This window comes from Melitaea cinxia, chromosome 29 (genome assembly GCF_905220565.1).
Source record: "Melitaea cinxia chromosome 29, ilMelCinx1.1, whole genome shotgun sequence".
NCBI classification, from domain to species: domain Eukaryota; kingdom Metazoa; phylum Arthropoda; class Insecta; order Lepidoptera; family Nymphalidae; genus Melitaea; species Melitaea cinxia.
Genome location: NC_059422.1, coordinates 1,013,615 through 1,025,789, shown reverse-complemented (window position 1 = coordinate 1,025,789; position 12,175 = coordinate 1,013,615). Strand labels below are relative to the sequence as shown.

Here is a 12,175-nt window from a genome sequence, read left to right as displayed (position 1 = left end):
TTTTAATAATTTAAATAACTACATGAATAGCATGTCTTTAAAAAGGCGTGTGAAATTAGCGTCTAAATTTTGCACTGTGTTATATTAATGTGGCCAAAAATATAACTTGTTGTAGTTGGTTTCTTACGTTCCTTGTGTTAAACATTGAGGAGTTGTCTTGTGTGTGTCTGTATTTTAATCATAGTATAACCGACGTATTTCCGTGAACTCCCCTTGGTGTTGTGTCAGAGTAGTTAATTATAAAACATGACCTTATTATCGTTGTTATTGTGAGCAATGTTTACGTTACTTTTTAAGTTTATAATTTAAACAATGTTTATGTAAGAAAAGGAATTTTTATGCGGTTACCAACCCGCCTGCGAGCGTGGTGACTATGGGCAACACATGAGTTCACACCATTTTAGCGCAAACTTGTGGAGGCCTATGTCTAGCTGTGGACTGCAATAGGTTGAAGTGATGAGTGATGATGTGATGAATAATGTTTAAATGATGTGTGTAACTATGTATTATGGTGCCAATGTCCAAAGTTATAATGACGAGAATTGTCTGGATAAAATTGTACCAGATCTACTCGTACTATCACCAGCTAAAACTATAAATTTATTTTTGTTACTATTAGGATTCCTAAATAAAATATCTTTTATGTGAAATCCTATATTGTCTGTCCAAATGTTAATAATTAATAAACAATAATTTTTCTCTAATAAATCTCAATGAACATTAAAATAAAATTTTATTTTTTATTTATTTTCAGTATGGCAGCGATGAATTCGGACACGATTCCCCGAGTCGGTACGCGTCGCCCAAGGGGGCGGGCAACAGTGCTGGATATCAAGAGCCCTACTACGGGGGCGAGTGGGCAGCCGGGTACTACCAGCCTCCCCCACCGCCCCCCTACCACCACGATCCATATGCCACGTCGCCGGGTACGTATCATCTCTGTGGTACCATTTATATAGAAAAATGTCTCACTTTGACTATCCCGCTGGGCCAATTTGCATCTATCTAACAGTTTCTGGTCAGATGGATTTTGGGTTTCGATTCCAGCTCCAATTACGGAGTATATGTATTTATCAATATATGTATACTAGCTGCCCGGACAGACTTCATTCTGTCAAAAGTTAATACCAAAAATTATTTTTTTTCTATTTTTTTTTAGTATTAAAACCTTCCGTGAGCCTTAAGGAACACACAAAAAAAAAAAATTGCCGAATCGGTCGAGCCATTCTCTAGTTGTGCGCTTAGCAACATTCATTTTTATTTATATCTAGATAAAATATGTATCAAATCAGCCGACTGTTACCTATAGCGAAGGCATTAAGCCACCTTAGGAACAGACCGTGTGTGTTGATTAGAGATATTTGAATATTTTTTTTTTGTTTTTTTTTTTTTTTTAAATAAGTTTATTCAAGAAGTCTTCAAAAGCAGCTTCATATAACATAATTTGATGTATATAAGAAAGCGGTCGTGGGTTCGATCCCCGCACATGACTATTGTTTGTATACGCCATATAAGTGTTTGTCTGATGTGGGACACTCGATACATTATTAACAATCTACTCGAGCCGAAGTCTTTCTGAACTAGTTTTTACCATATTTTATCTCGGTTATAGGTCAATAATATATAATTTAATATATAAAATTCTCGTGTCATGGTGTTAAACATTGAACTCCCCCGAAACGGCTCGACCGATTTTAATAAAATTTTGTGGGCATATCGGGTAGGTCTGAGAATCGGCCAACATCTATTTTTTCATACCCCTAAGTTATAAGGGGGGGGGGGATTAAGCGGGTTAATAACATACATGGCAAAGAAACGTTTGCGGGGTCAGCTAGTAATCTATATATTAATGACGTGAAACAAAAACTTTGTGGTCCCTTTTTACGAAAACTGCTCGGACGGAGGTAAAATTAAATTTTTATTTAATATTTTAAAAATTAATTTTTACTATTCACTTTTGACAGAACGAAGTCTGTCTGGGCAGCTAGTGATTAATAAATTACACCTGCAAATATGACGTAAATTGATTATAATTTTTTCTTATATCAAATTTAAAATAAATGAACGATAAAATATAAGTAACAGGTCATTTATTAAAATATCAAATTAGATACCAATCTTAATATCTTAATAGGTAACTGTTTCTTGGCGATACAGTTTATATACGTGTCCGATAAGTTTTATCAGCAAGACTTAAAAAAGATTTCAAGTATTTGAGCGAGATTTGTCGAATAGTTTTTGAATTATATCTTCTCGATATAAATTGTAGTGGTTTTCTTTGTTCGAGAACAAACACGATTATCCAATGTTAATAAGTAAAATATGTATGTTAATATATTAAAAACTCAATCCAAGTATGAAATTACATACAAACGTTGATAAATTTTGGAAGGACCTTACTTGAAGCGATTGTAACTTGCACGCTTCAGCCTGTAGTATCCCACTACTGGGCATAGGCCTCTTTCCCCATGTAAGAGAAGTTTCAGAGCTTAATCCATCACGCTGGTCCAATGTGGGTTGGCGGATATATTCCCTACTATGTGTAAGGATCGCTATCAGGTGTACATGATAACAACCGGGACCGATGGCTTAACGTACTCTCCGAGGCACGGTTTAGTGTCCCACCAGGACTGCACAAACATCCAGATCATGGGAAACATCTGTATGGCCAAAACAAATGTTTGTCATGTGCGGGGATCGAACCCTCAACCGTCAGCGCAACAGCCACAAACCAGTGCTGTGACCGTTGCGCCAACGCGGTGCAATTCTAGTTAAATTCTAATATAAACGATATTCGTATTAGTCAAATGTATGCACATCATTTTTCCTCAACACAGATTGATTACAGCTTATTCCGCGAATTATCTCGCTAATATAGAATTCCGTTTATTTACACAGCCCGTTTACTATAAACCTATATAAGTAGCTAATTACTCATTGCTGCGCTGAAATCGAGACTGTAATGTCTCTTCCATAAAGCTGTTTGGTCCTTTGTTCACGAGCACTCATTTTACTTAATATCTTGCTGGTTCTTCTCAGCGGAATCTATACTCTGAATCGTTGGTAGCTTCTTGTTAACTATGGTTTATTTATTAAGGAGCTACACTACCTCAGCTCGAATTCAGATTTCACCCGTACTAAATACACATGAGAATTGAGAGCGCTTGGTTGTTCATCGCCCGAATTATATGTATTTTCTCCCCACGAACATTATCAATAGTTATTTTTTAAAAAACGCAACATATAAAATGTTCGTTCTTTCTTTCTTTTTGAAGAATATTTTTTTAATGAAGAATTTTGTCTGAAACGTTACATTTGAAGTAACTAAAGAAATAGTAAATTATGTCATCTTGTTTAATTAACTTGGTGTAATTTTGGACCAAATTGCAAACCAAAATTACGTCTAGAAATAAGAAAAAAAAAAGTAAGCCAAAAGTATACCCCAAGACATGTTTTCATACTTGCAAACCTGCTTCAAATATCTTAGATTCTTTTTATAAAAAACCCTAATAACAATTTAGACGATATAACTTGATTCGTGTTTTTAATAGAAACAAATCTGCAACGATTTTCAGGGATAGCAGGCGCCCCTGCGGACACGAGTTCCACGGGCGGCGCGGAACTGCCCCTGCCGCCCATGTCGTCCTTCAGGGCGGCCGCACCCGTACACTCGCCCAGCGACCCTATGATCGTAGCCAAGCCACCGATGCAGCCTGTAAGTTTTATGCCTTCATCTGAAACTTAAATGAAGATATCTGTAAGATTAGAATGAAAAATTCAAACGAAAGGGAGAAAAACTGCAAATGTTGGGGAGGACGCTTGGATATTGGTATCCGGTTTCTTCACCCCACTCAAATGTGACATTACATACGTTTTGACGTATAATTTTTTTTTGTGCATGGTCAAAGGTGGCAAAGGACTATAGTTAACAACTCATATTCGATTTCTTTTAAAAATTAATTACAATAATGATTAAATTTGGGATTCGAATCCAGGATAACATTTGCTGACATTTACATAATTTAGTTTGTCATCTGTCTCTATCTGGAGCTCCATGGTGAAGAAAAGGAGATTTAAATCTTCGGCATCTTTTTTTCACTTACCATTTACTCTTAGTCTCGAGTAGGAAAGCTGATTACGTTCATCTCTTTTTCTATCAGAGGTGAGGTGGTTATCCCGCTTTTTCCTCAACTTTACAGAAGATCACAGCTAAATAATCCAGCTCTCAAGTGTTTTGTTTCCGTAGTGAGTAAGGTGGCCAAAGCTTCTGGGTAGGGTCGACGACGCGCTTGTATTGCTTCCAGCAAGCGTCTACGGTAACCGCTTACCATCAGGCAGACTGTACGATTGTTTGCCGACCTGGTCGCATAAAAAAAGGCGAACGTTACAGAAATATTTTTTTTTTCAATGACGTAGATGTACGCGGGGGCGGCTAGCACACCGGGTGCAGGGGGTGAGGCAGGCAGCCTCTCTTCATATGGATCGTCCCCCTCCACTCCCGTACACTCCCCACCACCACTGCACGCGCGACTCTACCCTCCCCTCAAGCACTCGCCGCACCACGCCCACCACGCACATCATAATGGACAGGTGGGTTGAGATTTAACTAGAATTGTACTACTGCTGTAGTAAAAAAAAACGAGTGTCCTTTAGACTACACTACTGAAATAAAACTTCATTAGCTCCATCTAATTTATATCTCCCTCTTAACTTCCGTTCGCCCCGCCCGATCACACTTTTTGTAACGATCTATTCACGCATTCACCAGCTTACTCTCCAACTCAAGCGTCCGTAAAGAAGTTTTAGTTCAATAATGTTAGTAAGTACATATCACATACATACCTAATATCCAGGGGGCTACGTCTATCTTCTCGCCCGCGTGGATTAAATGATTTCGGCTCGTCCGTGATATGTGATACCATAACATTCTACTGGTGAAATAGTTTTTAAAATTGGTCCGGTAGTGTTTTTGTTTATCCATTACAAAAAAAAAACGATTATTCTTAAATTCTTAATAATGTCGTTACAGATTAAAAAAGATATTTCAACAGCCTCTTTTACCATTTCTTTTCTCTCACTTTTTAGTTTTTTACCTTAAAACTTATATTTTTGGAATTTTTTTGTTTGATATATTAATATGAATTTTTTCTAGGAACGAAAGACACTGTTTAACCAATATTATCGCAAAATTTCAGCAAGCGAACTGGGTATCAACGGGCGTGTCGTCACCCCCCACAGCATCAACTCCCCACGCGCCGATACCAGGAGCGGTATTACCCAACGGTCATCAACACGTAGTGTTCCCACCGGTGATGGTAAGTGGTAAAATTTTACCCTTGTTTAACCAACGTTACCCCAATATTGAACACTATTACCCATCATCATCATCAATTTTAATGGTTCGGAAAGTTGGAGGTTCTCGATTGGGTTTAATTTCTTTGTGCTTACGTAGCTACTGTACGTGTGTACTTTTTAGACTATTTTTAATTAATCTGAAAATAAAAAAGGCAATGAATTTTTATTTTTATAACATGATCCGTAATTTTGTCTGACAAAAAAAAAATTATATATATTTTTATATGAAATAAAAAGTTACCAAGTAAGTTATTAAAATGAATTAGTATTTAATTTAAATGATTTAACGTGAAAAAAATCGTATGATATCTACAAAGAAAGCCTAATTGAGAATCTCCTTTGAGTGAGATATTACGAAAAAAAAAAAATAGTAGGAAATTAAGAGTAATAGAATTAAAAAAAAAAAAAAAAAAAAAAACTAGCTTTAATCTAATATAAAAAAAGCGTAAGAGTATCACAATAGAGAATATTTTTTTATTAAGTATTGGCATGATCCACGCATGGATGTTACTAACGTGTTTTATATTATTATTTATTATTTGTAAAAAAAAGCAAGTCTACAAAATACCACAACACTGTAAAGTGTTAAACGATTTTCTAGACTAGATATTATAGCTTTTGATATTTTTGTTGTTTGAATAAGAGTTAAGTGTGATTTTATTAGAATTTTAAGCCCGATTTGTGTAAGAAACACAAATCGTTGTCCGAATTTTGGAGTTTACTCTCTGAGAAACGATTTAAGGCTCGTAGTATGAAAAAAATATTGGAAGTGATCCGTGTGAAACGGCAACGTTGAGCAGTGACGCTGAGATCTGCTCTGAGAGTGACGTTTTATCGCGCAACTTCTCTTCTGAGAAAGAGATAGATATATATATTTTAATTTCATGGTAATCGTTTTTTAAGGAGAAAACTCTAGACGAGTGTCGGATTCGGCACACATTTTTTAGTATACAAATCGAGCTTTAGCTATTAAGTCATACTTAGCTCTTTTGTTTTTTTTTTTTTGTTTTGTGTGTTTTCTATTTGTTTCTAATGTCAGCGAGCGTGGAGCTATTAGCCTTTGTAGGTTTTTATTTCGTATTAAATAATAGATTTAGAGTTTTTTTGTAGTTAGTTAATAGATCTAGAACTTTACTCTAAACTTTATACCAATCAATAAAATTGCATTCATACCTCTTTTAAATGATCTCTTAAAATATACTCACAGATAAATAAGTCGGTAAAAAACTTAAAGATTGTTGTTTTCTAAACCACCCCAAACGAAAAAGGAAGGTAGGCACCTTAATTTTATAACAAAAAATATCTTTTATAATATAAGTCCGAAATTGAATGACTACCACCGTCAATAACCATTTCCCAATTTTACTAGTTTAATGTTAAAAGTCCACAATAAGAAATTTCTGCAAGGGAGAAGAAACTATTTAAGAATTATTAACGTTACCAATGATACAATATTGATACTACCTTTCCAAATTTCACAATTCAATTTCCGACCAATTTTACCTGAACATATAGTAAACAATAATGTTATTTACCTATAAAATAGTAAAAAAAATGACACTACCTGTCAAATAGTAAACAAAAGCAACAAGCAAGCAATGAAATAGTGAATAAAACCGAGGTTAAAAACCGTGGTTTAAATAAATAAAGAAAGAAAAATGTATTTATTAAGGACATCACAAACACTGCAGACTTAATGTCAAAAATATTAATACACAAAAAAAATAATTATAAAATAAAACAAGATGAATAGGTACAGTTCATAAAAAAAGTAAACAAAACAAAAAAAAAAAAACAATCCAATATAAAATAAATAATAAAAAAAATGTTTATAATGTCTGCAATTGTGTGTTGTGCCCCAAAAGGTTTATCAGCTTAAAATTAGGTTTGATAACCCAAAACTGATTATCAGTGATACCCTCTTAAAATAATAATAATATATTCTTTATTGTACACCAAAATAAAAACAATCAGTAGTAGCTAAAAAAAAGATGTACAAAGGCAATCTTATCGCTGAAGAGTGATTTCTTCCAGATAACCTTTGCGCACAGGACACGATATAGTAGTAACGGATAGGAAGTGTACAATATTCTTAAGGATGAATAAAAATAGTGTAAAATAGTAAACAAAACCGTCATAACCCGTGGTATAATATCAAATTTACCCTATACCATACCGCCATATAACCGGCTGGGTAGCTCCCGTTCTCTGAACGATAACGATGGCCAGGGCGCGCCGGCCGAGCAGAGGCAGCTCGACGAGGCGATGGTCTTCCTTCGGGAGCACTCCGACGTTGGGGTAAGTAGTGCTTTAAACGTGCGGTGATGGCTTTAGTATAAGGATTGAAGTTACCCTATCTTGAACAACGTTACCCCAAAGGTTTTATCAGCGTTTGACATTTATTCCTATATATATTTACAACGAAATAAAGTACTACTTGTACCCTGTACTTGTACCGAATAAACATATAGTACCGTACAAAGTACAATAAAGTCAACAAGTTTGATGAAATTTAATGAGTGATGAATCTATAAGACAAGGTGTAATTTAACTTGATTTAGTAAATATATCTATATTTTCATCACTATTTTTTAAATTTATTTTAGATTTAACTTAATGAAGCCGTTATCGCATGTTGGTATACCATTTTAAGTATTATTAACTAAAATATATATGTATAGTCGAACTGTGACAGTATATATTGTAAAAAATAAAGGCATGTATGATTTCAATTATAAACATTACGTATAAGTATTGGCTAAGAAATGTTGAATGTAATTAAGTATTTTATGGAATATAAGAAGAACATTTTAGCTGATACTAATTACATACAGTGTGGCATGGTTCTATGCTTTTATATTTTATTTTGCGTATTAAACTTTGCTTGAAATCCCTTTATGATAATGTAAAACTTTTGACTTAATCATTTTTGTGAAATATGATAGTGTTTTTCAGAGTTCTTTATCTGGATAAGATTTGTATCTACATTCTTCATTTTAGTAAATTTACGTTTTATTTATGGAAAAAAAAACAATTGTAGTTGAAATATATACGTAATTTTCATAACAGTATATTTAATAGTCAAGTGGACGAATCAAAGGTTAATTTTCAATGTCAAGGAATTTTCAAAATTGATCCAGTCAATCATGATATAGACGCGCTCGAACAAATAGAAACTCTTCTTATTTAATAAATCAAAAAAATATATAAATAATGATTTATAATTTCTAGTAATCATTGCCTATAGGTACCGAGTGATACATTACAGGGAGCAAGGATGGAAGAGAGACTAGATGACGCGATTAATGTACTTCGTAACCACGCGGAAGCACCAGAACTTTATCCCCAGGATGTACACCATCCTCACCAGCCGCCGCCAGGTGAGACATTTAATTCAGCCTGCAACACCCCACTACTGGGCATAGGCTTTTTGCTCCATGTGGAAGTAACCCTACTTGGGTTGGCGAAAATATTGCCTACTATAAGTAGCTATCGCTATCATGTGTCTATAATAGAAACCGGGATCAACAGCTTATCGTGTTTTACCCAAACTCGAACATATATTTTCGAATATAACGAGCGGGAATCGAACCCACTACCGGTGCTTAGGCGCTTACACGCACCACTACACCAGAACGGTTTTCGTTAAGAATTAACTGACACACAATTTTCTTTTATGTGCAGAAAAACAATCCTTATAATGGAAATTACCCTTATTTGTGTGTATGTGTGCTGTATCTCCGCGAACCCGATTGATAATTATTTCGAACACAATCGTTTAGCTAATTTAAAAGATATTGCTCTTAGTCTCTTTAATTGAATGTTATATCTTTGTCCACTTCTAAGACAAATTTTTCAGCCTAAAAAGCTAACTTCAATAAAAATGAACTTAACGAAGCAATAAAAATTACATTGGTTAAGTATTTAGCCAACCGAATATTAGTGTATAATTCTTTATTTGCCATATAGTCCCTTCTTCACTAAAACAGTATACTCATAAATCCATAGAGTATTTTGTCTATACCATCATTTAAAATCAACGTATTTTCCACCCCTTCAATGATAATCGCTAACCCTCCAGTGAGCCGGGTGAGCGCGCCGGGTACGCTGCCTCATCTACACGAACCGCCTGTCAAGATGGAGAGACACCTATTGCCTAATACGAGTAAGACGAAATATGTTTTAAATTAAAACTATAGAGATTGATTAATTATTTGTCAATGTTAACCATTGTGTGCCATTTTTACCCGACTTGTTCGTTTTTACCCGACGTGTTCGTTTTTACCTCACGTTTTCGTCTACTTTCGTTCTTTCGTTCACGTTTGGCTGTGCCCTGCGGTTCCACCCGCGTTAATTTGAGGAGTAAAATAGCCTATAGCCTTTCTTAGTTAATGGACTATCCAATTCAAACTTAAAGGAAGTAGTTCTAATTCTCTCGTCAATCTTAATTTGGTGGAAATTTCTGGATGATAAGTAGCCTATACGTTGCTCCATAACCTTCGTCTGGTGAAAGTCTTATAAAAATCGGTTCAACCATACTGAAATGAAATTAATTTTGAAATCACAGACAGACACTTCAGTTTTATTTGTATGTATAGACGGGCATACTTGATCATTATTATGCTGCGGTGTTATTTTAAACTAACTAAGGGATAACACAGTTCCACTACTACCTTGGAACTTAAAAAGCCGACCGATGGCGGGATAACCATCCAACTGCTGGCTTTGAAATACACAGGCCGAAGACGGGCAGCAGCGTCTTCGGAGCTACAAAGGCAGCCCTGCGGTCACCAACCCGCCTGCCCAGCGTGGTGACTATGGGCAAAACACATGAGTTCACGACATTTTTGGCGCGAACTTGTGGAGGCCTATGTCCAGCAGTAGACTGCGATAGGCTGAAGTGATGATCGAAGTGATGTTATTTTAAAACTGCGATATCCCCTAAGATATTCATTGAAATCGAATGATGTAAAGGGCAATCGAAACGGCTAGACCGATTCTCATGAAATTTTGTGTGCATATCGGGTAGGTCTGAGAATCGAACAACATCTATTTTTCATACCCCTAAGTTGTAGGGGGGGGGGGGTTAAAGTGGTTAATAAGATATATGGCAAAACAACGTTTGCGGGGTCAACTAAGTTTATTTATATATTTATTTAGGTATTATTTATAAGTCTGCTATACCAGTCGGCTGTTACCTATGACACAAGCATTAAGTTGCTTACTTTAGGAACAGATGACCGTGTGTGTATTGTGTAGGTATTTATTTACTTATTTTATATATTTACTTGACTGACCCGTTTGTGCAATTCTCTAAAGACACTGCTTTCTGATGCGCTAGTTGATAGTTATTTATTTAGTGCATTAACTTAAGAATGTAGTTTTAAGCAATTATACTTGTTTCCTTACAAAACTATTTCGATGTACGATAATATAAATAAAATACATGTTTTCGTTTTCAGAGAAACGTAAAGAACCGCCCGACTCCGGCTTAGATTCGAAGCCTTCGTCCTCCGGGTCCGCGGACGCACTCGGCAAGGGGCCCGGGAACAAGAGATCGCGTCGATAGTGAGTACTACACACAGACACACACGTCGTCTGTCTGATTGACGGAATTCGTAACATTTTATACTCCTGAAACATACGAAACGGATTTCGATTAAGGCTAATGATAAGTCTGGATGCCTTATATCTGGTACAAATCGTTTGTAAACGGTTCGTTAGCAAAACGAATCGTTTTTTTTATATATAAAACTGGGTTATAATGTATTTGCTATTAGTACATAAAAATAATCACAACGCAAACATTACTTTTGATTATTTTTTAAATAAAATAAATATGAGTCATCTTATAAAAAAATCAATGTCGTTTTTATCGAATTCAAAAAAAGGAGGACGTTTACACTGATTTTGATGATTCTTTTTGTATTCGAAAGCTGATGCTTTTCGTATGGTCCAATTTAAACTTGAGCGAGATCTGACGGGTAGTTTTTGAATTATCTCTCGCTTCGCTTCAGCCTGTAGTATCCCACTGCTGGGCATAGGCCTCTTTCTCCATGTAGGAGAACGATCAGAGCTTAATCCGCCACAATGCCTGTTGGCGGATATATTCCCTACTATGAGTAACGATGATGAGGTATAATAAAACCCCCCAAACAATTTTGGAATTGTCTCAAGATAAATTTAAAGTTTTTATTAAAAAAATAATAATAGATAAAGCTTATTACTCGGTGCAGGATTACATAGTTGATAGAGATGTGTGGACTTAGTGACGCTGTATTTTATGCAACATGTTTCTAATTTTGTACTAAAACACAGTTTATATTTTATTTTCAAAAGAGTAACTGCGGAGTTTCTTGCCGATTCTTCTCTGCAGAATCTACATTCCGAATCGGTGGTAGCTTTACTTTTACAAAAATAATAAGCACTTTTAAAGTTTGAATTTGTAAAATGACGATTCGAAAGTGCTCTTGGAGCCTATTTGAATAAAGTTGTTTTTGATTTTGATAGCTATCAAGTGTACATGATAACAACCGGGACCGACATGGGTACGGTGGGGAGACCCACAAGAACTGCACAAACACCCAGACCACGGCAAACATCTGTATGGCCAATACAAATGTTTGTCATGTGCGGGGATCGAACCCGAAAATGCCAGCGCAACAGCCACAAACCAGTGCTGTGACCGTTACGCCAACGCGGCGTCTAGTTGCCTCTAATACTGTGTAGTTTATTATACTTATTGATTTAAATTGAAGTCAGTTTTTTTGTTAAATACAATTATTATAAAGTTACGAACTCTGATATATTACACTAGCGG

The 12,175-nt window shown here is 35.5% G+C and overlaps 1 protein-coding gene across 1 annotated transcript in view; it reads left to right on the top strand.

The window, feature by feature from the left end:
- LOC123667962 (transcription factor 12) overlaps positions 1 to 12,175 on the top strand; it is a 29,584-nt gene that overhangs the window by 7,802 nt on the left and 9,607 nt on the right. Inside the window, exons 2-9 of the mRNA XM_045601790.1 lie at positions 755 to 926; positions 3,576 to 3,715; positions 4,417 to 4,590; positions 5,196 to 5,315; positions 7,585 to 7,653; positions 8,624 to 8,735; positions 9,437 to 9,520; positions 10,818 to 10,923. Of these exons, the coding sequence (XP_045457746.1) occupies positions 755 to 926; positions 3,576 to 3,715; positions 4,417 to 4,590; positions 5,196 to 5,315; positions 7,585 to 7,653; positions 8,624 to 8,735; positions 9,437 to 9,520; positions 10,818 to 10,923 (977 nt within the window). The remainder of the gene's footprint in view (positions 1 to 754; positions 927 to 3,575; positions 3,716 to 4,416; positions 4,591 to 5,195; positions 5,316 to 7,584; positions 7,654 to 8,623; positions 8,736 to 9,436; positions 9,521 to 10,817; positions 10,924 to 12,175) is intronic.